Raw genomic sequence first — 27,200 nt, 5'->3', positions numbered from 1 at the left:
CCTCCTTAGTTCTCCCCATATTCAAGCAGTATGCGGGGCCAGGAGATTCTGGGAGGACTGCCAAACCTGGGGGTTAAATGGTGATGTATGTGCAACTGATCAAGCCCCAATGTCGCCTCTGGAATACGAGAACTCTGGTATATGCAGAGGTGTAGGAGCACCAATTAATTAATTAATTAATTAATTAAAAAAAAAAAGGTCAGAGAAGAGAAAACGTATTACTAAACAAAAACCACACCCCTACTGTGCCTACTAACTAGCATATAACGAAAGAGTGTCAGAATATCATTTAAATGCCTGGTCAACAGTGACGTCTTTGGGCGACGCCTGTTTACGAGCAGTCTTTTGAGAGCTCTCCCCCTCTTCGCTCCCGAGTCTCTGTGATGCTTCAGCTCCTGTCTGTCCTTTTCCAAAGCAGAGAAACAATGCAGGCTGACTAGCTTAAGTCCCTTAGCTTCCTCACTAGCCCAGGCCAAGGAACTACAATTCCCAGAAGACATCGTGGAGTGACCTGTCTCTTGCCGCATTCTTATTGGCTCATGTTTGTTACTCTCAGCCAATAGAAGTTAAGCTCTTTGATAAGTGCCAAGATGGCGACACCTAGGATGTAGAACTAGCTTGTACGGTAGGCATAAAATTGGGGAGGTGGTGGATGAAAAGGAAATAGGGAATTATAGTTTCAAGGTTGGGGGAGGTGGAGGAAAAACTGTGGGTTTGGGGTGATAGGGGCTGAGGGACGCAGCCAGAGCTGAGGGCGTAATTAGGCATTCGTATTGGCTTAACCCCTTGCCACCCTCTTTACTCTTTATATTAAGTCCCTTTGACACCCTTTTCTTAGTGCTCCAGTTTAAGGAAGGATGATTCAGGAGGGAGGAACCTGAGAGAATCTCTTCCTTGTCCTCTTCCCCATTTTTTCTTTGTAGTTCCTCTGCCTCCCTTAAATCTTCCCGTATCCGTTTCATTCAACCTGGCCCTTCTCTGTTCTTTCCTTCAGAATCTCCTCTCCCCTTCTCTTAGCTCAGTTTCTCCCACCTCAAAGCTGACTGCCATCGGCCCCTTCTCCGAGTGAAATCATGAAGGTAGTGAACTTGAAGCAAGCCATTTTGCAAGCCTGGAAAGAGCGATGGAGTGACTACCAGTGGGCAATCAACATGAAGAAATTCTTTCCCAAAGGAGCCACCTGGGACATCCTCAACCTAGCAGGTCTCAAGTGGAGTAGGAAGGAAAGATGGGAGGGCTAAACCCATAAAAATTATAACCACTCAGTCTTGCTTTGTTATTCCCCTTGCAGAAGCACTACTGGAGCAGGCCATGATTGGACCTTCCCCCAATCCTCTCATCCTGTCCTACCTGAAGTATGCCATTAGTTCCCAGGTAAACTGCCCCATCTATTCCAGAGAGTGAGGATTTGGAGGTAAAAGACTTGGAGTACAATCGTCAGCTCTCGCTTTCTAGGTGGATTTGTTTCAACACAACACTTCTCTGAGCCTCAGTTTTTTTGTGAAAGTAATAATACTTCATTGGTTGTGATGAATGTTACATGAATTTATTCTATCAATAAATATTCATAAGTGTGTCAGATAGTGGTATAGGCCCTGGGGATATAGCTGTGAACAAGACCTGATCCCAGTACACAAGGAATTTAGTGAGTAATAACAGACATAAGCAGTCACAGGATGGGTTTATGACGAAGGTTAAGACAGTACTAGGGGAGTATGTGAGAGAGGCATGGAATTCAGCTAAGCAATCAGGAAAGGCTTTCTGGAGAAAGTGATGTTTAAACCAAGATCTTATTGTTAATAGGAGTTAGCCAGGCATATTGGTGAGAGTGTACTAAGCAGAAAGAAAAGCATATTTAGAGGCTGGGAGGCAAAAATCACATGTTGTTTAGGAACCGAAAAAAATTTATATGGGTAGAGCAGTAGTTTTGGTCTCAGGACCCTTTTATTTTCTTAAAAACTGTTGAGACTCCCACAAAGCTTTTGTTTATATGTATTACGTCTATCCATATTTACCATTTTAGAAATGAAAACTGAGAAATTTAAAGAATAATTATGAACTTATTTAAAAGTAATAAAAAGTAAAGTCTGTTAAATAAAGCCTGTTATATTACACATTAATATAAATAACATTTTAATGGAAACCATATTTTCCAAAACAAAAAAGCTAGTGAGGAAAGTGGCATTGTTTTACGTTTTTGCAAATCTCTTTAATGGTTTAATAGAAGACAGCTGAATTTTCATATCTGCCTCTGCATTCAATTGTTGCAGTAGGCTATTTTGGTTGAAGTTTATGAAGAAAATCTGGCCTTACACATCAGACATTTAGTTTGAAAAGGGCAGAGAATTTTTTTTTTTAAGATTTTATTTATTTATTCATGAAAGACACAGAGAGAGAGAGGCAGAGACACAGGCAGAGGGAGAAGCAAGCTCCATGCAGGGAGCCCGACTTGAGACCCGATCCCAGGTCTCCAGGATCACACCCCGGGCTGCAGGTGGTGCTAAACCGCTGCACCACCAGGGCTGCCCAGGGCAGAGAATGTTAATAAGCTTTTCAAATAACTGGATATTCATTGACACCAAAAATTCAACAGGTGATGTGAAACCACATAAATGAGCTTTAAAAAAAGTTAATTATTTTTTAAGTAAGCTCTTCATCCAATGTGGGGCTTGAACTCACTCACTACTCTGAGATCAAGAGTCTCATGCTCTGGTTCAGTTGGAGCCAAGCTCCACTCAATGAACTTCTTATACTCTGTTACATTGAAATCCATTGGTCTCTCTCTTGCATTTTGAACAGATCTTTTACTCATGCATGATTTTATAATATCACGAAGTGGTCATGTGGAAAATATCTGTTACTGGGTTACACAGATATTCCAATTGTTGACACATTTAATTATATGATTCACATGTCATGGAGCCTTGGGATGTTCCACATAAAGTTGTGGGAGAATGAGAGTAGAAAAGGCAAATAACATCTTAGCAATGCTTTTTTTTTTTTTTTTTAAGATTTATTTATTCATAGAGACAGAGAGAGAGAGAGAGAGAGGCAGGCAGAGACACAGGCAGAGGGAGAAGCAGGCTCCTAGTGGGGAGCCTGATGCAGGACTCCATCCCTGGACCCTGGGATCACACTCTAAGCTGGAGGCAGATGCTCAACCACTGAGCCACCCAGGGATCCCCAATCTTAGCAATATTTATTTTATTTATTTATTTATTTTTTTATATATATATATTTTTATATTTTTATTTTTTTAAATTTATGTATGATAGTCACAGAGAGAGAGAGAGAGGCAGAGACACAGGCAGAGGGAGAAGCAGGCTCCATGCACCGGGAGCCCCACGTGGGCCTCGATCGCGGGTCTCCAGGATCGCACCCTGGGCCAAAGGCAGGCGCTAAACCTCTGCGCCACCCAGGGATCCCCTCTTAGCAATATTTAAAAAATAGTTTTAACCTCACAGATTCCCGGGGTTCCTGGACCATATTTTGAGAATTGTTGGGCTAGCACGTCAGGAAGAAGATGGATTGGGATCCCTCGGTGGCTTGGCGGCTTGGAGTAATCTTGGAGTCCTGGGATCGATTCCCACATTGGGCTCCCAGCATGGAGCCTGCTTCTCACTCTGCCTGTGTCTCTGCCTGCCTCTCTCTCTCTCTCTCTCTCTCTGTGTCTCTCATGAATGAATAAATAAAATCTTAAAAAAAAAAAGAAAAGGAAGGAGATGGATTTAGAGAGAGATAAGGGAAAGCATAAAGGACCTGTGGGTGATGCTGAAGAATTTGGACTTTATCCAAGGGTACCGAGTAACCATGTAAAGAGTTTAAAGTTGGGCAGCCCGGATGGCTCAGCCGTTTAGCGCCGCCGTCAGCCCGGGGTGTGATACTGGAGAGCACGGATCGAGTCCCTCATCAGGCTCTCTGCGTGGAGCCTGCTTCTCCCTCTGCCTGTGTCTCTGCCTCTCTCTCTTTCTCTCTCTCTCTCTCTTTCTCTCTCTCTCTCTCTCTGTGTGTCTCTGTGTCTCTCATGGATAAATAAATAAAATCTTAAAATTGAGTAGTATCCCTCAGGTGGCATGTAGTTCTTGTACTCCTTTTTCTTCTTGGCTTATGTCTGCTTTCCATGTGAGCACATATTCATCTACCTTATTCTTTTTATTTCCTGCAAAATGTTCTATATGTACTGTAATACAGGTTTCTAATTTTTTACTGTTATACTCAATGTTTCATTGAACTTTCTTTAAAAAAAATTATTGGAGAGAGTGTGCAAGAGCATAAGCAGGAGGAGAGGCAGAGGGACAAGTACACTCCCTGCAGAGTGGGGAGCCTGATGTGGGATTCATTTCCAGGACCCTGAGATCATGACCTGAGCCGAAGTCAGATAGATGCTTAACCAAGTGAGCCACCCAGGCATCCTTCATTAAATAATCTTATACTTGTCTGCACTTCTAGGAATGTTTCTTAGGATAGATAGAAAGATTTTTCCACTAGAAATGGAATTGCTAGTTTAAAGAATTCCCACATATTCAGGGTGCCTGGGTTGGTCTGTCCATGCCCAACACAGAACCTGCTTACGATTCTCTTTCCCTCCCCAACCCCTCCACTTTCTCTAAAATAAATATAGGAAGGAAGGAAGGAAGGAAGGAAGGAAGGAAGGAAGGAAGGAAGGAAGGAAGGATAAATTCCCACATATTCAATTGCAGTAGATCCTGCAAATTACCCTCCAGAAAGGATGGTTATTAATTTACACCCCTTGCATAGTGTTTGAAAGTGTTTCCCAACACCTTTCTGATGTTGAATAGAATTTTTTAAAATTCCTTTCTAGAAAGCAAAAATTACATCACGTTATAATTTGTGTTTCTGTAATTGTGATTTTGAACTTTTTTTTATATGTTTATTGGCTTTTTGTATATCTTTTGGGAATTGCTTATACATATCGTTTGCCCGTTTTTTTGTTTTTTATTGTAAAAGCTTTATTGAGATATAAATCACATACTATACAATTTACCCTCTAAAAGTATACAATTTACTGAATTATAGTGTATTCAGAGTTGTGCAACCACTACCACAGAACCCCAAGAAAAATTCTTACTGATTTTTAAGTGTCTTAATATAATTGATCTTGTAATCCTTATCTGTTATTTATGTTTTTTTTTTTTTTTAAGATTTTATTTATTTATTCATGAGAGACACAGGGAGAGAGAGAGGCAGAGACACAGGCAGAGGGAGAAGCAGGCTCCATGCAGGGAGCCCAACGTGGGACTGTATCCCAGGTCTCCAGGATCAGACCCTGGGCTGAAGGCGGTGCTAAACTGCTGAGCCACTGGGGCTGCCCTGTTATTTATGTTTGGCATTTACTATCGCTCTTTTTTTTTTTTTTTTTTTTTTGACTTTTTGGTTTTATTTTCTTATATGCAGAAGTTTTTAATGTTTTTGTTGTCAGATTTAACCGTTTTTTCCTGTATGGCTTTTGTCTTGCTTAAGGGCTTCTCTGCTCCAAGGACCAAAATATATTCTTCTCCAATTTCTGCCAACACTTCACTTTCACTTTTATGTTTTGTATTTATTTTGTTTAATCCATTTAGAATTTATTGTGGTGTGAGGAAAAGATCCAAATTTATTTATTTTTCTAAATAGATGAACAGTTGGCTCAACTGCCTTTATTGAATAGGCCATTTATTGTCATATCCTAAATTCTCTTACAGACAAAGTTCTCTTTCTTGATAGTTTAGTTCATTGATATATTTGTTTTTTCTTGTAATAGGACTTTACTTTTTTTTTTTTTTTTTACTTTACTGTTTTAATTACTATACTTTTCTAGTGTTTGATGCATGTTTAGACAAGTCTTCCCTTAGTTGTTTTATTTTTCAAAAATTTCTTGGCTGTTTTCAGGCATTTTCTTTTCCAGGTTTTAAAATCAACTTGTTAAACTCTTTTAAAAAAAAAAAATCTGATTGTATTTTGATAGGGATTTCCTTGACTTTGTGGATTTGGGGAATTTGTGGATTAATTTTAGAAGGATCACTCTGGTTGTAGTTTTAGTTAGAAGGAGGTAGGAGACCATTTAGTTAGGTATATATATATATTTAAATTGTATGTATTTATTTATGTATTTATATAAAGTCTACACCCAACTTGGGGCTCAAACTCACGATCCTGAGATGAAGAGTTACATACTCTTCCACTGAGCCCACCTGGCGTCCAGGCTTTTTTTTTTTTTTTTTTGCCAAGGACTAGATAGTAAGTACTTTCCATTTTGCAGGCCGTGTGGTCTCTGTCACCATTATTCTATCATTATAGCTTGAAAGCAGATATAGATGGTATATAAGTAAATGGACATGCCTGTGTTCTGATGAAACTTTATATACAAAAAAGATGATAAGTCTGTTTTGGCTTGTGAGCCATGGTTTTCCAACTCCTGATTTAGGGTATTGCAGTAATACAGGTAAGAGATGATGTTAGCATAAGCATGGGAAGTGGCAGCAGAGATGATGAGTTCAAGAACCATTTAGGAGGTGGCAAATGAGAAGGTTCAGTAATTATCTGAATGAGGGCATGAGAGAGAGGAAGAAATCATGGCTACTACCTAGGTTTCTGGTTTGGACAACTAGATGGTTGATGGGATCATAAGGAGACAGTGAGGGTAGAGTAGGGCCATTGTTAGGGTTGTGGTGCTGCTGAGGGGTGGAGAAGACATTGATTTTGGGCTTTTTTTTTTTTTTTTTTTTGCGGGAAGGGCTTTTTTTTTTTTTTTTTAAGATTTATTATTTGAGAGAGAGAGAACAAGCATAGTGGGGAGGGGCAGAGGGAGAAGGGGTTCTAAGTTGACTCTGTGCCAAAAGCAGAGCCTGACACAGGCAGGACTCAATTTTATGACCCTGAGATCATGACCTCAGCTGAAACCAAGAGTTGGACACTCAACCAACTGTACCACCCAGGTGCTCTGGGCCTTCTTTTTAAAAAATATATATGTATTTTTAAAGAGTTATTTATTTATTTTAGAGACAGACCTAGAGCATGAACAGGGGGGAGGGGCAGATGGAGAAGGAGGGAGAAAATCTCAAGCAGACTCCTCACTGAGCCTGATGCAGGGTCTGATTCCATGACCATGAGATCATGACCTGAGCTGAAATCAGGAGTCAGATGCTCAACCAATAGAGCCACCCAGGTGCCCTCGATTTTGGCCTTGTTAAGTAAGGTGCCTGTGTGGGCTATCAAATATAGGCAGTTGAGCATTGGTGGTATAGTGGTTAGCATAGCTGCCTTCCAAATATAGGCAGTTGAACATCCATTTCCAGAACTTAAGAGAAGAAGCCTAGACTGGCACTGTTGATTTTGGAGTTGTCAACTGTAGATGGTAATTAATTGAAGCTGTGGGCATGGATGACAGTTCCCAGAGAGGGTAGAGAGTGAGCAAAAAAAAAGTGACCCAAAGGCAGCCCCGGTGGCCCAGAGGTTTAGCGCTATGTTCGGCCCAGGGCGTGATCCTGGAGACCCGGGATTGAGTCTCACCTCAGGCTCCCTGCATGGAGCGTGCTTCTCCTTCTGCCTGTGTCCCTGTCTCTCTCTCTGTGTGTGTCTCTCATGAATAAATAAATAAAAATCTTAAAAAAGAAAAAAAAGTGACCCAAGCCAAATTCCCAAGGAACCAATGGAACATACATAGGAAAAAGATTCCTCATAAGAGTCTGAAAAGAAGATGCCAGTGAGGAGGGAAGAAAAGCAAGAAAGGGGGATCACTGGGTGGCTCAGCGGTTTAGCGCCTGCCTTTGGCCCAGGGCGCGATCCTGGAGTCCCGGGATCGAGTCCCGCGTCGGACTCCTGGCATGGAGCCTGCTTCTCTCTCTGCCTGTGTCTCTGCCCCTCTCTCTCCCTCTGTCTATCATGAATAAATAAATAAATCTTAAAAAAAAAGAAAGAAAGAAAAGCAAGAGAGTGGTATCGAGAACAGCCAAGGGAGGAGAGGGCTGAAAAGTGAGAAAGTGTTTCCTGGTGTTGGGTGCTGCTGAGAGGTCCGTGAGATAGGAACTGAGAATCTCACAGAGCTCTCATGGGGTTTAACAACCAGTTTGTTGATGAGCTTACTGAGGAGATTCCTGCAGTGGTCAGGACACAAGTGATGGGAGTGAGTTGAATTAAGCACGGAAGATGGGGAGGTAGAGACAGTGAGTGCACAGGATGCATGTCTGTGGAGAGCATGAGAGAGAGCGTGGTGGTTAATTGGAAATGGGGGGTCTGCAGGAAGTTCTCTTAAAGATAGAAGAATCTCGAGTTGTGTAAACACTACTGAGAAAGTAAGAGAGAGAGCAAGGCTGAAGTAACAGAGAAATAAATGCATATGCAGGAGCTTCAGTACTTGTAAAGTGCTATTAGTCATTGATTCTTCCTTCAGAGTCTAGAGGCTTTTCAGTCCAGTCTGTGCACATGGAAGACACTTAGGAGTAGTTGGGGGTGTTGAATATGGAAAACAGAGGAGAAAAAAAAAAGAAAGAAAAGAAAACAGAGGAGAGGAGAGAGCAGCTGCAGGTCCATCCAGGCTAGCCAGGTGTGCAGTGGGCCACATAGAGAGTCCCCAACCTCAGGGGCTTGGTAGCTTAGAACTTCTAGATTGGTAGATAAATCTAGAGTAGAATAGGTTAAATCCTGCTATGAAAACTAGTTCGTCTTGTGGAAAGTATTTTTAGGTCTCAAGAGTAGCATTGCTTTATTGATACTGTTAGCAGAAACTTACTGGACAGAATTCTGAATTTGGAGACCATAAATACATTGGAACATACACCACCCCTCTGAACATACAGAATTAGAGGGATTTCTTTTCTGGTAATTTGGGGTCAGTTTCAGTGGGAACATCCAGCTCCCCCTTCAGGTTGGTATCCAACAAGGTTCAGTTCTCTGCCAAGCTCTTGCTATGGGGACATCAGTTATAAATAAACAAACACTCGCCTGGAACGTTATGGTCATCCTGCCCAGGCAGGCTCCCAACTTTCTGATCACCATCAGACACCAGCTATGGCTTCACAGAACATCTTGCTGAGAGTGGCGCTAAACACTAATTGTGTATTTAAGTCCTCTGTGTGTTTTGCTCTTGTTTATTCAAGAATACTAGTTAGAGGTGTCTGAACAGAGAGCATTCTGTTCACATGCTGGAGAAATTATACACAGAAGGCATTATCATGCATGTAAAATCCATCATACTAAGGCCATTGAAGCTCACTTCACTTTCTTAAATCTTTGCAAATTTTGATTTCTCTAGGAAAGACAACTCATGAGGCAGGTGATTATCCTGACAGTTTCTATCATTGTATTCTGCTTTTTTATTTTGGTATATTTTGCCATTGATTTTGAGTATATAATTGTAACTACTTTCTAAAGTATTATTCATATTTTATCAGCATGCTGTAATTATTTTTTAATATAACTTAAAAGACTTTCTGTAGGTTTTCATCTCATTCAGGATATGTTATTTCTTTTGAATTACATCTCCAGTCTTATGGTGATGAACAGGTTTTACTAATAGAGATTTACTTTATAATTTTTTCAGAATGCTCAATCCTAGAATTCATCAATCCAAAGCAATAAACACTATTTTATTCATTTATTTATTTATTTTTAAAATATTTTATTTATTTATTCATGAGAGACACACAGAGAGAGAGAGGCAGAGGGAGAAGCAGGCTCCATGCAGGGAGCCTGATGTGGGACTCGATCCTGGGACTCCAAGATCATGCCCTGGGCCTAAGGCGCTAAACTGCTGAGCCACCCAGGGATCCCCAAACTTTTTTTTTTTTTTTTTAAGATTTTATTTATTCACAAGAGACAGAGAGAAAGAGAGGCAGAGATACAGGCAGAGGGAGAAGCAGGCTCCATACAGGGAGCCCAATATGGGACTCGATCCAGGGACTTCAGGATCACACCCTGGGCCAAAGACAGGCGCCCAACTGTTGAGCCGTCCAGGCATCCCAAAAGCAGTAAAAACTTAATGAGGACCTACTATGTCCTAGGCCCCAGCTAGGTTCAGATATAAATTCACCAGCATTTCTTTTCTTAGGGAGCTCACAGTTCAGGGAGGATTTCCCTTAGTCAAATAAGCTTGGAAAGTATTGGTTACTTTTGTTTCCATTTATCTTAAAGGTTCTCAATGCATATAAGCATATTATGATTCAGAGATACCCTATAGTGAAGAAAGTTCTTTATTTATTCCAGGGTTTCTCAAATTCCTATCACACAGAAGCCGTGTGTGTGTGTGTGTGTGTGTGTGTGTGTGTGTGTGTGTAAAATTTCTTAACAACTTGGCGAATCTTTGGAATATCATACAATAGAAATTGCTGCAATAACAGAAATGATCTATTTCTGTGCTGTCCAGTACAGTAGCCACCAACCACATGTGGCTGTTGAGCGCTTGCAATGTAGCTAGTCTGATAAGGACCTGAATTGTTAATTTTACCTAATTTAAATTTAAACAGCCTCGTGTGGCTAGTGGCTTCCCTATGGGACAGTGCAACCTTGGAAGTGACTGTGAGAAATGCTCATCCAGGGGTGTGTTTTTACTTCCTCATTCTGCAAACATTCTCTGTGAGTTCATGGTGATCCCTGAGTAAAACCATCCTTGACCTCAAGGAACCCCTAATTTTGTGGGGGCAACAGGCACCCACTGTGTCATAATGGGTACATAAGGGAATTACTTGGAGCACACAGGGAAGAATTTTAGCTTTGGCAGGAGGTTGGGGTTGATCAAAGGTGTCCTGGAGGAGTCCTGGGGAGTAAGTCCTAGAAATTTAGTAAGAATTGTATGTAATGAAATTTCCTACTTGTTTCAAGGTGCAAGTGCTACCTGTTCATTGCAGGGAATGTTCATCTCCAGTTCTTGTGCAAATAAAAGTGCTCTTTATAGAAGCTGTAGGAGTAAAGTAACATAACCTCATTCCTGTCCATTCTTCTGCCTCCCAGCAGTCATTTTAACCTTGTACATAGTGGACAATGAGTAGCATGTGAACATGGAGCACGGCACCTTTGAACGCCCACCCTCATCTTCTCAGTGGGCATATGCTGATGATGTCATTTACAGTGATCTGATAGATGCAGGAATGGGGACAATGCCTCTTCTTTTAATGGTTGGTGAAGGCCTCTTGAGAGGGTTGAGGTTTTCGGAGAGCTGGAGAAACGCGAAGTGTCAGTATTAGGTCCTGTCCAGCTGTGTGACACTAGTTGTCTGAACTTTGTCTTTTCTTCTTTCCCTCCAGATGGTGTCCTACTCCTCTGTCCTCACGGCAATCAGTAAGGTATGACCAGAGCCATAAAACAAGCTAGGTGGAGGGCAGGGGGTTAGGGAGATATTAGTGATGGATGGGACCTGACCTCCTCAACTGTTCTGATCGTAGGAACTCTGAGGCTGGACAGGCAGCACATGATGCCTGTAGCTGGCCTTGCTGTGTTCCATTGGAAGGAGGGAGGATCCTGGGAAGTGGGGGGATGGCAATTAGGAGCCAATTTTCAGTGTTGAAAGAATGCCGGGTCTGAAACCTGAGGTAGGAGGAAAGAAGAGCAGGCATCCTGAATATGCCATCTGCCTCACATGTGAGACCAGCGGTCTACTGGGATGTTCTGTAGCATCATTACTGTTCTTTCCACAGTTTGATGACTTTTCCCGGGACTTGTGTGTCCAGGCTTTGCTGGATATCATGGACATGTTTTGTGACCGACTGAGGTAATGGCAGGGCTCATAAGCTTCCAGCATTATCTTAGTGTAAAAGAGAAGCTCCTTAGCCCATAGACTGACACCAACCCAGTGGGTTCCTGCACTTCTTCTTCCCATCTGCTCTTCTGCACCCACCCATCCCCATCCTTCTCTACTTAGCCCCTTAGGACAAAAAGCCTCTTCTCTGGAGTGGCTCATTTGAAATCGTGTCCGGTGGAAGTCGACGGGGCTGTCTTCCCTAGGACTTTGCTAGCTTCCCAGCTCTCTTCCCTAGTAGGGGTGTGCCAGGCACTCTGGGGAACATTGATGTGGGTAATATTTCAGCCCTTGGAGCCAAGACAGATTTTGCATCCTTTCCCGGTAGCTGTCATGGCAAAGCAGAGGAGTGCATCGGGCTGTGCCGGGCCCTTCTCAGCGCCCTCCACTGGCTGCTGCGCTGCACTGCAGCCTCTGCGGAGCGGCTCCGGGAGGGGCTGGAGGCCGGCACTCCAGCCGCTGGGGAGAAGCAGCTTGCCATGTGCCTGCTACGCCTGGAGAAGACCCTCAGCAGCACCAAGAACCGGGCCCTGCTCCACATCGCCAAACTAGAGGAGGCCTGTATGTCCCCTGGTTCCCCTGAGCCCCACCTGCCACTGTTCCCATAGCCGGTTCTTTAATTGAGAGGGGAGAGGCAGGATGCCATCCCACTTCTTTCCAGGAGGATCTGAAATCATCCCACTTCCTTTTTTTTCTCCCCATAAGCATTGCATACATCCCAGGGACTTGGGCAGGGTGGCACCCGAGCCAATCAACCAACAGGTATTTACTGAGCATTATTGTATGCCCAGCACTGTGCCAGGTGCTGGGGGCGGGGGGTGGGGGGCTACCAAAGGAGCATGTGGCAGGGTCCCTGCCCTCAAAAAGCATACATGCTAGTGGGGAGCAAGACCAGTATGTAATATACATGGAAGAAATTAGAGGACAAGAGAAGCACACCATCCATCCTTGTGTTTGTCTCCACACTACTCATCTGAAAACAAATGCCTCTTGTTGTTTGAGTGTTGCCTAACATGTCCCTTTAAACATGGTACCTGTCTGCTATCAGGCCTGTTGTATCATACACCTCTTGACTCAGGTGCAGATGTTAAATATTGGAACTCTCCAGAGTCTGAGAGGAGACAGATCACCTGATAGGAGGGGAAACTGTAGTGTTTCTGGACATGGGGCCCAAGGCCACAGTCGTGTAGTAGCTTGAGGCCACCTAAGGTTCTCTTACTCTCCAGCAGCAAGATTGCTAGAATGGATTACACCCAGGTCTTCAGGACCTGTTTGGAGAATTTATTATAGGATTTGTATATTTGTTACTTCTTAAAGTATGTTTTGTTACCTGTCAAAAGTCCAGAGAGATGATCCCTCCATAAAAATGGACTATGTTGATAGTGTCTTACCTATCTTGAGCCCTTGACAAAGGTTTTAGTGGCTGAAAAGTGAATGAATATTTAACTTAATTTTAATGGATCTTAGGTGTTACCTTTTTGTTTTTTTCCCCATGCCACATGGAGGTTAACAGGCTAGTTGGTACCAGTATTCATCATTTGATCCTCTGGAGTTGTAACTAGGATAAGTGACTCTTAATTAAGTGCAAAATAATGTGGTATAGACCGTGAAACAAGCATTTAGGAGAAGAGGTCAGTGGGTTGGACCAGTTGGGTGAGTTGTCGAAGGAAGGATCTGGGCTTGAACAAAGGCTTGAGGAGAGTGAGTTTGTGAGGTGGTGATGAGTGTGGGCAACTGCAGAGAGGGAGGGCAGTGAGAGCAGAGGCCTCAACAGGGCAAGGCAGTGGTGAACCCGGGAGGCCGGTTGGGAATCTAACTTAGCCCTATATAGTGGTGGCCGCTTGCAAGGCTGGCTGCTTCTAAGGCGATTTGTGGCTGTCTCCCTGTTCTAGCTGCTGGACTCCAGCCCCGCTGTGCCTCTCCCTGCCACTGCCCATGTTAAGCCATATCTGTGTTAGGCTCTAAAGTCAGCTACATGAAACCCTAGGAGGCAGGCCTCTGGGGATAGTTTCTAGGGCCTTCACTGTTGGTGCTCACCTCCCCATCCCCCTTCTAGAAACCGTGCATGCTGCCCTCAGGCCCCTGGCCTCCATGTCATCCTCAGGGGAAACCTCCATGTGTGCTTTTGAGGGCCCAGAGAGGCCAGTTGAGGAGCTCAGGGCCAGTGTCTTCCTCTCTGTTTGCCATCGTATGTCTGCATGTCCTTTTCTCCACCAGCCTCCTGGACTGCCATTGAGCATTCTCTCTTGAAGCTCGGGGAGATCCTGGCCAGTCTCAGCAACCCCCAGCTCCGGAGCCAGGCTGAGCAGTGTGGCACGCTCATTAGGAGGTACTGGGCCCCAGGCTGATTGGGGTGGAGGGAGAGAGGAAAGGCCCTGGGTGTTGGTGGGGAGATGTGGCCCCTGGCCTCCATTTACCTGCTCTCACCTGCCCCCTCTCTGTGTACCCGTTCCCTTCAGCATCCCCACAATGCTGGCTGTACACTCGGAGCAGCTGCACAAGACCGGCTACCCCACAGTTCATGCCGTGGTCCTGCTCGAGGGCACCATGAACCTGACAGGCGAGACCCAGCCCCTGGTGGAACAGTTGATGATGGTGAAGCGCATGCAGGTGGGTGGCCCAGGGCTGCTTCTCCGTCAACATGGTGGCCTGGCCACTTGGGGCAGTGGGGAGGATTCTTCTGGTACTTCTTGGGAGGAAGGGGATTTCTCCTGATCCATGGTGGCAATCAGATCCTTGTCGTGCACGGTGGTGCCATTTCACCTGACGTCCCTGTTCTCACATTGGAGTGGTGAAGCACCTGTCCTGCACAGTCTCTGAGCTTGCCTGACTGGCCCCTACCATCCCCCCAAACCCTGGGACCTTCAGAAGATGAAGGGGGATGGACACCCTCTTAGTCTTCACTTTCGGATCATCCTACAGCATATTCCCACCCCACTTTTTGTCCTGGAGATCTGGAAAGCTTGCTTTGTGGGGCTCATCGAGTCTCCCGAGGGTACGGAGGAGCTCAAGTGGACAGCATTCACCTTCCTTAAGGTACCTGGCACATGGGAGCAACAGAGCCAAGTCTAGAAATGGCTCTCAGGAAAAGCAGCAACACCCAGGATCTTTGTCCAGCATTTCTCCCCGCTGGTGTTGGCTGCAGCTTGCCAGGTTCCCCGGTGCAAGTTCCCATCGAGTCTTTTCTCTGAAAGTCCTGGGGCTATATTTAGCCTACTTGGCAGGCGTGTGCCATCTCTTAGCACACAGGTGCCGTTTAGCTCAGTCATCAGCAAGATTGGCGCGGGGCAGTTATAGGAGCCAGAGCAGTGGCCCCGGTCCTTGAATCAGGATTCCCTTTGCTTATGGCAATTCCTTGTGGAGACAGCAGAAGTGAGGGGTCTCTGTGTCCTGTAGGCATTGGGCACTAAGCACTTGGATGCCTGCCAATTTTCTAATTTGGCCCTAAGAGTGCTTTCATTTCCAACGTGGAAGGGTTCCTGCGTCTGCTCAGAACAGGGAGATGGAAGGGATGCCTTTAGTTCTGGGGGAAAGAGAGAAGAAATTGATCTTCATGTTTTTCTCTTGCCTCACTCTCTAGATTCCACAGGTTTTGGTGAAGTTAAAGAAATACTGTCATGGGGACAAGGTAAGTTGAAGAAATGAAATTAGGGGAAAGGTGGTCATGGGAATTTGTGAATCCTTGTTTCCACAAGGGCAAAGGAGAAATGGGCAAGGGAGGGGTCAGTCTTGCATTCTTGCACCTGAGGGCAGGCTGGAAAGGTAAGTGCACATGCTTGTGTGCATGCCCATTCTCCAGATAGAGGTGGCCAGGCCACACGAGATGCAGGGTTGCCCAAGGTGACCAGGGCCAGTGTAGAGATTGGTCCTCTACACTCCTCCCTGTCATGTCACTGGAAGCCAGTGGTGGGCGTGGCCAACTTTTCGGTGTTTATGTCCAATGGGGTGTCCTCGTAAACCTGCGTCACAAACTATGGGTGGAGTAGAGGACCTAGAAGGCAGATGGCAGCTTCTGGCTCTTTGTAGGACTTTACCGAGGATGTCAGTTGTGCTTTTGAGTTCCTGCTGAAGCTCACACCCTTGCTGGACAAAGCTGACCAGCGCTGCAAGTACGAACTCCCCTAGCTCACCCTTGCTCTACCTTCTGGAAGGTGTTCTGGCTCTTCCCCAGCTCCTCTGTGCCAGGCCAATCTCAGGGGACTGTCACCTGGTTCGTGCCCCTGAGCAGGGGCAGGAGGCCCCAGCCCCATAGTTGCTGGGTGCCAGAACCCATCTGCCATCCTGAAGGAGGGGGGAAACGAGGCAAAGGCCTACTGTCCCCATCCCTCAGTCATCCCTGCTGTGTGCCCAGGCCCCTCACGATCTTTTTCCCTCACAGCTGTGACTGTACAAAATTCCTCCTCCAAGAATGTAGCAAGCAGGGGCTTCTGTCCGAAGCCAGTGTGACCAGCCTTCTGGCCAAGCGGTAAGCATGAGTTCCCCCCGGCCTGGCTGACGTGCCGCTTGCCCCCCTTTCCTCCTGTCCAGGCTGGACTGCTGGGTGCCTCTCCCCTTCCCGTGCAGGTGCCTGGGGCCATGCCTGGGCTTACCAGGAGTGGCAGACACAGGTTTCTGCTCACTAGGGTTCTGCACCCTTGGGTGCTGCACTTAAATTCTCACCCTCTGTGAACACAATAAAAATCCTAAATCTTCCTTTAATCTCAAGTGAACTTTCAGAGTTGAGGTAATGATCAGTGACAAACTGAAGCAGTCACACCAGTGGACATGCATGCATGAACATCACCCCAACCGCAGAGGTTCTTCTATGCTCCCCACCTTCTCTGGGCCTCTGCTTCTGGTGCTAGACCAGGGAGCACATCAGGAACTTCTTTCTTTTCCCTTCTCTTGGCCAATGGCTTATGGCCACAGCGCAGCAGACCGGGAACATGCACCCCAGCTGAAATCAGGAGAAAATGCCAACATCCAGCCCAATCCTGGGCTGATCCTCCGGGCAGAGCCCACTGTCACAAATATCCTCAAGGTGAATATGCTCTTCCCTTGTCTCCAGGGTCATCTCTTCCTGTTTTCCACTTTTGCCTCTGCTTCCAGATAAAGGAAATTGAGGCTGTAGCCCCCTTTGTCTTCTGGCTTTTTTTTTTTTTTTTCTTCTGGCTTTTATATGTAGTTACTTTGGAAGTAGAGAAGCAGGCAAGGCAGGGAAGCTGCCAATGAAAACTAGCATTTGTTGGGCACTGCTTGGAAGATAGGCACTGTGGTAGGTGCTTCCACCTGCTCCTGCAGAAGCAGTGGGGACTCTCTCTCACACACACACACACACACACACACACACCCCTACCGCCATGATCCCAGTTTAGTTGAGAGGAATGGATCAGAGAGCAAAGATGGATTTGGGGAGTGATTTTCCCGATTGGAGTCAGAAAGATATAGGTTGGATTTCAGGCTGTGGTATGCCACTTGATGGAGACGTGCAGAGAAGGAAGCTCTGGTTGATTAGGCTGTATCTGGTGGTGGTGGGGGGTCTTCGGGTTTTCTTCAGGACTTGATTTCCTGTTATGTCCCTAGACGATGGATGCAGACCACTCCAAGTCCCCAGAGGGGCTGCTAGGAGTCCTGGGCCACATGCTCTCTGGGAAGAGTCTGGATCTGCTGCTGGCCGCTGCTGCTGCCACTGGGAAGCTTAAATCCTTTGCCCGGAAATTCATCAAGTAAGGAATGGTGAGCCCCTTACTGGGTTGGGAAGGCGTGTCCAAAGGAAGAGGTAGCAGAGTAGGGGCAAGACCCCAGGGTCTAGGTCTCCCTGGAGATGCCTAGGGCAAGCCAGAGCATCCCAGTTGAAGACACTGAGCAAAGGGCTAGGTCTCTGGATGTCAAGTGCTCTTTTCTCTGCTGCTGAGCATGAAGTAGAGGTGTTTGATGAGATGAGAGGCACTAAATGGGCGGAGTGGAGGGATTCGGGTGCACCCAGTTGTTACTAAGGGGCTCTCAAACACTGTTGACTCTTTGGTTGACATGGAATTTGATACATAGAACTTTGTTCCATCCGGTGAGCTGTTCTCTGGGCCTTGGATTTTTTTTTTCTTTTTTTTTTTTTTTTTCTTTTTTTTTTTAAAGATTTTATTTATTTATTCACGAGAGACACAGAGATAGAGAGGCAGAGACACAGGCAGAGGGGAGAAGCAGGCTCCATGCACCAAGAGCCCGACGTGGGACTCGATCCTGGGTCTCCAGGACCGCGCCCTGGGCCAAAGGCAGGCGCCAAACCGCTGCGCCACCCAGGGATCCCGGATTTTTTTTTTTTCTTAAGATTTTTATTTTTAAAGATTTTGTTTGACAGAGAGCATGTGTGCACCTGCATAAGCAGGTAGAGGGAGAAGCAGGCTTCCTGCTGAGGGGGTAGCCCAATGCAGGGCTCGATCCTGGGACCATGGGATCATGACCTGAGCTCAAGGCAGATGTTCAACCATTGAGCCACCCAGGTGCCCCAAGATTTTTATTTATTTTTATTATTTTTTTTATTTTTATTTTTTTTATTTTTTAAAGATTTTATTTATTTATTCATGAGAGACACAGAGAAAGAGGCTGAGACACAGGTGGAGGGAGAAGCAGGCTCCATGCAGGGAGCCCGACGTGGGACTCGATCCAGGGTCCCCAGGATCATGCCCTGGGCCAAAGGCAGGTGCCAAACCACTGAGCCACCCAGGGATCCCCTATTTTTTTTTATTTTTAAAGATTTATTTATTCATGAGAGAGACACACACAGAGAGAGGCAGAGACATAGGCAGAGGGAGAAGCAGGCTCCATGCAGAGACCCCGACATGGGACTCAGTCCTGGGTCTCCAGGATCACGCCCTGAGCTGAAGACGGTGCTAAACCGCTGAGCCACTGGGCTGCCCAAGATTTTTATTTTTAAATGATCTCTACATCTGTTGTGGAACTCAAACTCAAAGCCCTGAGATCAAGAGTTACATGCTCTAATGATCAATCCAGCCAGGCATGCTGCCTTGGAAATCTTTTAAAAACAAAGAGTTCTTTTTGTAGTGGTAGTGTTCATTTTAAGTTTCACCCTTAATTCAGACTTTAGTGACTGCCTTTCTGGACAGGCGTAGCCCCCTGAACCCTTGCCCTGCTTGCTGTGACCTATCTCTGTTCCTCCCCCAGTTTGAATGAATTCACGACACATGGCAATGAAGAACTCGGTAAGTCATCTCTGTGCCCCCTGGACCCAGCACCGTGGAAGGGTTGGGGAAGAGAACAGGGGAAGACAGAGGGCCCGTTGCTTCTCCTGGGGAGGCTCTTTTCTCCCCTGAGCAATGACTGACTGAAGCTTTTGGGGAGCCTTGAAAGGGGAATGCTGGGCAAAGAATTCTTCCAAACCCACCTCTGTCTATTGCCCTCCCTCTTTATGATTTGGTTGGGTGCTGGGAAGGAGGAGGGTATCAGGAGTCTTGGATTCCAAGGAAGGGATGATGTTCCAATTGAGACTCAAGAAAAGGATTCTGAGCCTCAGAGCTTTGAAGGAGCCACTTGATCACTGACCTTCCTTGAGGCAAATCCTGACTCCCCCCTTCCGATCCAGATGAGGGCTCTGGGCCCTGCTCAAGGCTATGGAGTCAGGCTTTTTGTTCCCCGTAGCCAAAGCAGCCTCAGTTCGAGCCTTGCTCTTCGACATCTCCTTCCTCATGTTGTGCCACGTGGCCCAGACCTATGGTTCAGAGGTGAGTGAGAGGAGAGCAGTCAGGATTAGGGGCACCAAGTGGGCAGGGAGAGGGGGAAGGAAATGACCAGTAACTTGGCCGCCCCTCCCCACCCCGCAAGCTGCTTAGTTCTGCTGGGTGCCGAATGAAGGTGCCCCTGGGCCCATAGACGCCTCCTTTGGTTACTCCGGAATCCTTCAGTGCCACACCCACACCCACCACTAGGTGGCAGCATAGCCCCTGTCTTTCTCCCTGAGACCAGTTCATCTTTAGTTCTTCAGGCTGGAAAGAAGCAGCAGTGGGGCAGGAAACTGAGGCACAGAGCACTGGCTGCTGACCCTCCCTCCCTCCCTCCCTTCCTTCACTAGGTGATTCTGTCCGAGTCAAGCACAGGAGCACAGGTGCCCTTCTTTGAGACGTGGATGCAGACTTGCATGCCTGAAGAGGGCAAAATCCTGAACCCTGACCACCCGTGCTTCTGGCCTGACTCTACCAAAGTGGAGTCTTTGGTGGCCTTGCTCAACAACTCCTCGGAGATGAAGCTGGTGTCAGTGGCCGGGTGCCTGCCCCAAGAGTGGTGGTGGGGGCAGGCCATGACCCTCTCCCTCAGCCCATCCCACACTCCCCCATGGTGATTGTTCTCCCCCCTACACCTCGTAGGCAGATGAAGTGGCACGAAGCCTGTCTCAGCATCTCAGCAGCCATCTTGGAGATCCTCAATGCCTGGGAGAATGGGGTACTGGCCTTCGAGTCCATCCAGGTAGCCCCACCTTTCCAGCAGCCTTTTCTCTTCCCTGAGACACAGAGCCCGTGTTTGATAGCTTGTTACACTTTATAAGAACAAGAAGACCCTTAATCCAGGAGCTCATGTTTGGATGTTGATTTTACTTGTAATCATAGGCTTAACCACTCCCTCCCACCCAGGTAACTTTGGGAAAGGCATATTTGTGGTGAAAAGAGGTGGGGGATGCAGTCCAAGACTCCACCTGCTGCACTTAGCTGCCCACAGAGGCCAGGGAAAGTGACAGGGCGGGGAAGAAAGCGGCCTCAGTCACCCTTTCCTTCCCCAGAAAATCACAGATAATATCAAGGGGAAAGTGTGCAGTCTGGCAGTATGTGCTGTGGCTTGGCTTGTGGCCCACGTGCGGATGCTGGGGCTGGATGAGCGTGAGAAGTCGCTGCAGATGATCCGCCAGCTGGCAGGGCCACTGTACAGTGAGAACACCCTGCAGTTCTACAATGAGAGGTCAGTAACCCATCCCCTCCCCTCTGGAACTCTGTAGGCCTGTTGTGAGAAGTTGGCACCTCCAGTAACTAGTATCCCCCTCTTCTCTTACTTTCCCAAACATGCTGCTCACTTGCTCACTCACATTCTTATTTACGTGTTCATGCACTGACTCAGCAACATGTAGAGTGTGTCTCTGAGCCAGGAGTGTTTATGATCCAGCCCCTGCTGTGTCCCAGAAACGCAGACCCTGAATAGCTGTGATTCTGGTGTTTAGAGAGCTCAAGTTCTGGAGAACTAGCTTACCAGCAGAACAGAGTAGTTTATTAGCTGTAGCTAATAACCCGGAACCCATCTGTAGAACTATGAACCTTGAGCCTGCGCACCCTCGTTATCCTCCCAACTGCCTATCTTTTGTGAACATTTTCTTGCCATGGCTTTTCAGAGCTGTGGGGGACCTCCCTGGCAGCTTCCATCTGTGTTGAGTTCAGTGGTTTTGGGTCATTCCCCTATCTAATAACTTTCTTTTTTAAATTCTAGTAAGATAGGGACGCCTGGGTAGTCCAGCGGTTTAGTGCCTGCCTTTGGCCCAGGGCGTGATCCTGGGGTCCCGGGATCGAGTCCCGCATTGGGCTCCCTGCATGGAGCCTGCTTCTCCCTCTGCCTGTGTCTCTGCCTCTCTCTCTCTCTCTGTCTCTCATGAATAAATAAATAAAATCTTAAAAAAAAAAAACCCATAAAATTGGCTGTCTTAACTGCTTTTAAGTATGTAATTTAGCAACATGAGATATTCACATTGTTGTGAAACAGACATCCAGAATCTTTTCTTCTTGTAAATCTGAAACTTTGTACCCATTAACAACTCACCCCTTTTCCCCTCCATATCTTCTGGTAACCACCATTCTACCTTCTCTTTCTATGAATTTGACTACTTTAGGTACCCCATGTAGCTGGAATCCTACAGTGTTTGTCTTTTTGTGCCTGGCTTATTTCACTTAGCATAATGTCCCCAAGGTTCATCCATGTCATAGCCTGTGTCAAAATTCCCTTCAAAATAACTAATTTTAATTAGTTCCATTAGTTATATATAACTAATATAATTCCATCATATGTATGTGCCACATTTTGTTTACCTATCCATCGGTCAGTGGACACTTGGGTAGCTTCTACCTCTCAGCTGTTGCAAATGGTGCTGCTATGAAGTGAGCATGCACGACCGGTAAGCTAGGAGAGAGGACTCACCAAGTAGCTGTCAGGGTGCCTTAGAGTGGAGAAGTGGAAACGCTGTGCCTAGATATGGTTGGTGAGGGCCTGTAAGGTCACATCTCCTTTTTCTTCACCTCCTTCTCTGTTCTTCTTCCCTCACATCCTTCCTTCACAAGTAATGGAGAATTTGCTCTGACATAATCCATGCTAAACACCCTGACTCCTCTCTGGGTGAGAAATAGTGGGAAATCTGTGGATACATTATGCAGGTGGAAAGAAGTGGCTCTGAGAATCATAGCAACGTTCCAAGAGCCATCCAGCATTCCAGGAACAGTTAGCACTCAGACCTGGGTAACTCACTGGGTAACTCACCGGGTAACTCATGGGGGTCTGAGTGCTAACTCAGTCAAAGACTGTTAGAAAATTCCTGGACATATGCTTCTATTTGCCCAGCTAACAGAGGCCGGGAAGAGTCTTGTGGGGCAGCCCTTGGGCCCCTGTCCTGGAAGTAACAGTTTACTTTGGGAGGAGGCCAAGGCTGGGCGGGGACCCCCCCGCCCCCCCAGCACTCAGCCCAGAGGGAAGTGATTGTATTTATTTATGTCTAGGGATTGGCAGGGCTCAGGTTTGAGGGATGGAGAAGTTGGAGACAGAGAAAAAGAGAAAATATGAATATGTCACTGGAATAACCTGGGGGAGGAGAGCAAACTTGCCCCCCACCTTAGGCTTTGTGCCCATCAGGTGAGAGACCTGCCAGGAGCAGGACCAGTAGGGTCAGGTCTGCTAGGAGATTGTGACTTCCTCTTGTCTCCTCCCTCAGCACAGAATGGGGTTCATTCCCTAGGAATATTTCCGTAACTCAAGTCCTGGGATAAGTTTGGCCTGGGTGTTTGTTCTGCTCTTAAACCTGGTGTTGCCTGAACCTGAACCTGAGGTCCTCTCCCCGTCCCCCAGGGTGGTGATCATGAGCTCAATTCTGGAGCACATGTGTGCTGACGTGCTGCAGCAGACAGCTACCCAGATCAAGTTCCCGTCCACGGGTGTGGACACAATGCCCTACTGGAATCTGCTGCCCCCCAAGCGACCCATCAAGGAGGTGCTGACGGACATATTTGCCAAGGTGCTGGAGAAAGGATGGGTGGACAGTCGCTCCATCCACATTTTTGACACCCTGCTGCACATGGGAGGCGTCTACTGGTTCTGCAACAACCTGATTAAGGTACCAAGGGCATGGCAACTGGGGGGCCAGATGCTCACCGAGTCCTCGGCTGGGGCAGCAGGTACCCTCAGACTGGGAGAGAGCTGAGAAAATACCAACCAGGACCAGAGTCCTGTACATAGCCTGGTTGGCGGGGCTTCTCTGAGAGGCTGCATCAGTCCTGTGAGAAGATTCCTTGAAATACAGAGGCAGGGCTTGGTCTCGGGGCTCCTGGGCTCTGAGGGGAGCCAGCTTCTCAGGAGCAGTGGCCAGAGGCTGATGTGGCTGCCCCTGTGTGCCCTCCTAGAGAACCCTGTGTCGGGAGCCCTCGGCTCCAAACCCTTCCCTGTTCATCCAGGAGCTGTTGAAGGAGACACGGAAGGAGCACACTCTGCGGGCCGTGGAGCTGCTCTACTCCATCTTCTGTCTGGACATGCAGCAAGTGACCCTGGTCCTGCTGGGCCACATCCTGCCTGGCCTACTCACCGATTCCTCCAAGTGGCACAGCCTCATGGACCCCCCTGGCACTGCTCTGGCTAAGTAGGATTCTCTCGGAACCCCAAGTCCCCATAGCGGTGCCGAGTGCCCCTTGCCTGGGGCCGCCCAGGGAGGCTGGGCTGTGGGGAAGCCCTGTCAGCTGGGGCACAGGCACAGAAACCCGCTCTGGGGCCCTCTGACCTTACCCTCTTCTCCTGGAACCCTTTGCTCTGGGGCCCTCTGACTTTACCCTCTTCTCCTGGAACCCTTTGCCAGGCTAGCTGTCTGGTGTGCCCTGAGTTCCTATTCCTCCCATAAGGGACAGGCATCCTCCCGCCAAAAAAAGAGACATCGTGAAGACATTGAGGTAGGGGACCCCTCTGTTCACTTGTTCATGTGCTCAGCAGACATTTACTGAGGCTTTTGGGGTAGGAGGCACGGGTCCTGCCCCTGGGTTGCTGTGTCAGGGCTTGGCTGGCCAAGCATCTGCAGGGGTGTCCGTGTGAGGGTGTCTCTCATTAGGACTGTGGGAGGGTGAGGGAGGCTGGCCCTACTGAGATGCTGGCAGAGGCCTATGGGGAGCTGAGTCTTCCTCACTCCTGTATGAGCTCCAACTCTTTTCCCTGATAACGGAAACCTTGGGGGCCCAGGGTGGCTAATAGTGACCCTTCCACCCTCCAGGATTATGTCAGTCTCTTCCCCTTGGATGACATGCAGCCCTCAAAGCTGATGCGCCTGCTGAGCTCCAATGAGGAAGATGCCAACATCCTCTCGAGTCCCAGTGAGCATTCAGATGGGGCTGGGCAGGCTCCTCCTTTTCCTGGGAACTCACTCCTGACTGGGAAAACTGCGTGGCATAGTACCTGGCCACCAGCATCTTTGCTTGTCAGAGAATGTGGTGGGGGGTTGTCCCATTCTGCTCCCCACTGCTGCTCTGCTTTCTGCCTGCGGACTAGAGGTTGCTGGGGACTCTCTGGAAGACTGAAGCTCTTCTGCCCAGACCCCAGCCCAGCCCCGGACATACCACCGTCCCTTCCCTACCCTTTACTCATCACAAGTGAGCTCATTACCTCAGGCACAGTCTATACCATTGACTCACGAGCTCTGGTCTTCCTTCCCTTGAAACAGGCCCTGAGGCCTGGGCTGGGACTGGGGTTGCTCTCCACTCTTCCTGCCTGAAGAGCACCCCTCCCCTACCGGCTCCCCTTGATGTCATTACCGCTCCCTGCCAAGGGCTGCTTCTGTGGCATTTAATTTTTCTTGTTTCCAGAAGTTTCTCTTGAGTCTAGGAAGTTTCTCTAAGGCCTTTTAGGTATTAGGGCACCAACTGTGCACTTGGGCAGAGGAAGGGTGCTATGTCTGCCACCCACAAACCTTATGACCTTTGGCTGGTTACTCAGCAAATCTGAGTCTTAGTGTCTTTTTTTTTTTTAATTTTTTTTATTTATGATAGAGAGAGAGAGAGAGAGGCAGAGACACAGACAGAGGGAGAAGCAGGCTCCATGCACCGGGAGCCCCGACGTGTGACTCGATCCCGGGTCTCCAGGATTGCGCCCTGGGCCAAAGGCAGGCACTAAACTGCTGCACCACGCAGGGATCCCTGAGTCTTAGTGTCTTTATTTGTGAAGTGAGGGTGTGAGGATCAGGTGGCCTGATCTGTGTGCAGCCAGCAGATTGGCACCTGGCGGTGCTCACCAAATGTTCTCTCTCATCTCCCTCTGAGATCTCTGTATTTAGGGCCCCTCTGTGACTCTGGATCTGGGGACTTCCCCACGCCTTCCTCCACGCCTGATGGGTGAGGGCGTCCCCTGGGAAGGGGGGTTTTGAAAGGTTAGGGGGCCTCTGCCTCAGGCTCCCTCCACTTGGCCCCACAGCTGACCGCTCCATGAGCAGCTCCCTGTCAGCCTCCCAGCTGCACACAGTTAACATGAGAGACCCGCTGAATCGAGTCCTGGGTGAGTCCTTCCACTGTGCTCTGGCTGGGGAATGGGGATGCTGAGGCCTCACTGGCTGGAGGGGGGGGGTCTCCTGGTGCCCTTTCACCCCTGTTATGTGTCCCCATCTCGTTCCTCCATCTCCCCAGCTGCTGGCTCTCCTGTCACCTCCAGGCTCCCATCCAGTCCCGCGATTTCCTTTCACACTTCCTCTTTCTGACGCCCCCATTTGGGGGGCACTCTGAGCACTTCTTTCTTTTTGTTTTTCAGTGCCACTACCTCCCAGTCTCTCCTCTTCTCAGATCCCCCCTCACAGAGTGTTTCCCTCTTCCTTCTGCACAGCCAATCTGTTCCTGCTCATTTCCTCCATCCTGGGGTCGCGCACCGCTGGCCCGCACACTCAGTTTGTGCAGTGGTTCATGGAGGAGTGTGTGGACTGCCTGGAGCAGGGCAGCCGAGGCAGCATCCTGCAGTTCATGCCCTTCACCACCGTGAGTGTTTTGCCCCAGGCCCGGCCCGGCCTGGCCCTGGCCCCACCTTGGAGCTCAGATGGGGGCAGCAAGTCTTAACGCAGATGGGGTTCAAGTACAGCCCTCAGAGTAGGAGGGCTACCCCCGGGACCAGAGCAGCCTCAGTGAGTGGCCATTTGTCTGGCAGGTATCGGAGCTGGTGAAGGTATCAGCCATGTCCAGCCCCAAGGTGGTTCTGGCCATCACGGACCTCAGCCTGTCTCTGGGTCGCCAGGTGGCCGCCAAGGCCATTGCTGCACTCTGAGGGGCTTGGTGTGACCACGGGGGGCCATCTGGGGGAACGCAGCCCCAGGCGCCTCAGAAGGGAACAGTGAAGGAAGATGAGACATCATTGCTCATATCCATGTGATGTAAGAGCCCTATGTCATTTCCAGATCATTCCCCTATCCTGATATCTGACCTCTAAGACGTCTCCCAGTTTCTTTCTTTCATAATTTCCTCTGCTCACTGCCAGCACCTGAAGAATGTGTGCAGCCTGGCTCTTAGCCCAGGCCCTCAGCACCCCGCACCCCTGCTTGCCCTCTTCCAGCAGTACGTGTACCTCCGAGGAACTTTGTAGGTGCAAAGTTGTGTGTGTGTGTGTGTGTGTGTGTGTGTGTGTGTCTGTTTGGGTTTTTTTTGTAACACACGAGGGAAGTTCACCTCAACTCATTTGTAAATAAAGACTTTTGTGGGTCCCTCTGTGATTCTAAGTGATGTCAGTGCCTGTGTCCCACTGAGGCAGGGAACAGCATCTTCTCCTTAGAATCCCATGTGTTGTGCCCAGGAAGAGGCCCAGTCCTTGGCTGAGGAGAGCAGGAGAGGTGTGCAGAGCAGGGCTGGGCAGGCTTGGGTTCCTGTGTTTGTCCGCTCAGAAGGGGCAGGACTTCCCTTCCTCGTACTGGCACCAGGCAGTAAGGAGTCAACACACGCCCGCTGCTTACCCTCACACCCCAAAGTCAGACTGAACTCTGAGAAGGGAGAGGTTTTGGCTAAAGGCCCTGCTGGTGCTGGGGTAGGGTGTCCTGTCCTTCTGACGCTCTCCCAGGAGACCCAACCCCACCCCGAGCCTGACTGGCTCCAGTTTGATCTGCCCCTCTCCAGAGGAGGACTAGGGGCTGAGGGGCTGGATCTGTTTAACCCTTGATCTTCTTGTACACACATCTCCCAAGTCCTGGTTTCTTCAGGATGAAGTGGAGAAGGAGGGCTCTGAGCCATGCAGCTGGGGG

At 48.1% G+C, this 27,200-nt stretch overlaps 1 protein-coding gene and 1 non-coding gene across 4 annotated transcripts; both read left to right on the top strand.

The window, feature by feature from the left end:
* The first annotated feature begins 549 nt into the window (after positions 1 to 549).
* On the top strand, positions 550 to 26,669 carry MED24 (mediator complex subunit 24). 3 transcript variants are annotated; one of them, XM_041726653.1, is made up of 27 exons: positions 550 to 625; positions 995 to 1,203; positions 1,292 to 1,374; positions 11,238 to 11,276; positions 11,628 to 11,701; positions 12,057 to 12,289; positions 12,434 to 12,490; positions 13,946 to 14,057; positions 14,188 to 14,338; positions 14,651 to 14,764; positions 15,309 to 15,356; positions 15,755 to 15,837; positions 16,107 to 16,193; positions 16,637 to 16,748; positions 17,291 to 17,433; positions 18,887 to 18,924; positions 19,361 to 19,443; positions 19,791 to 19,969; positions 20,083 to 20,182; positions 20,493 to 20,668; positions 22,808 to 23,072; positions 23,410 to 23,591; positions 23,805 to 23,895; positions 24,210 to 24,309; positions 25,403 to 25,483; positions 25,805 to 25,953; positions 26,120 to 26,669. In XM_041726653.1, the coding sequence occupies exons 2-27, from the start codon at positions 1,074 to 1,076 to the stop codon at positions 26,234 to 26,236; spliced, it is 3,027 nt and encodes a 1,008-aa protein (XP_041582587.1). In that variant the 5' UTR covers positions 550 to 625; positions 995 to 1,073; the 3' UTR covers positions 26,237 to 26,669. The 3 variants fall into 3 exon arrangements, with proteins under 3 accessions (XP_041582587.1, XP_041582589.1, XP_041582588.1); XM_041726654.1 differs by having other exon boundaries at positions 587 to 625; positions 1,018 to 1,203; XM_041726655.1 differs by lacking the exon at positions 12,434 to 12,490 and having other exon boundaries at positions 551 to 625.
* LOC121474374 lies at positions 19,176 to 19,279 on the top strand. The gene has a single exon (XR_005983385.1). It is a non-coding gene; the product is annotated as a small nucleolar RNA SNORD124 (small nucleolar RNA).
* Positions 26,670 to 27,200: the final 531 nt, after the last annotated feature.

Source organism: Vulpes lagopus, chromosome 12 (assembly GCF_018345385.1).
Source record: "Vulpes lagopus strain Blue_001 chromosome 12, ASM1834538v1, whole genome shotgun sequence".
Taxonomy (NCBI): Eukaryota; Metazoa; Chordata; class Mammalia; order Carnivora; family Canidae; genus Vulpes; species Vulpes lagopus.
The sequence above is the reverse complement of the archived record's forward strand: the minus strand, read 5'-3'. Positions and strand labels throughout refer to the sequence as shown.

Excerpts from the sequence above, each read along its gene's own strand:
- MED24 (XM_041726653.1), top strand. The coding sequence starts at position 1,074 with ATGAAGGTAGTGAACTTGAAGCAAGCCATTTTGCAAGCCTGGAAAGAG. Across the intron at positions 1,204-1,291 it reads GGACATCCTCAACCTAGCAG|AAGCACTACTGGAGCAGGCC; the intron begins GTCTCAAGTGGA and ends TTCCCCTTGCAG. Across the intron at positions 15,357-15,754 it reads AATACTGTCATGGGGACAAG|GACTTTACCGAGGATGTCAG; the intron begins GTAAGTTGAAGA and ends GGCTCTTTGTAG.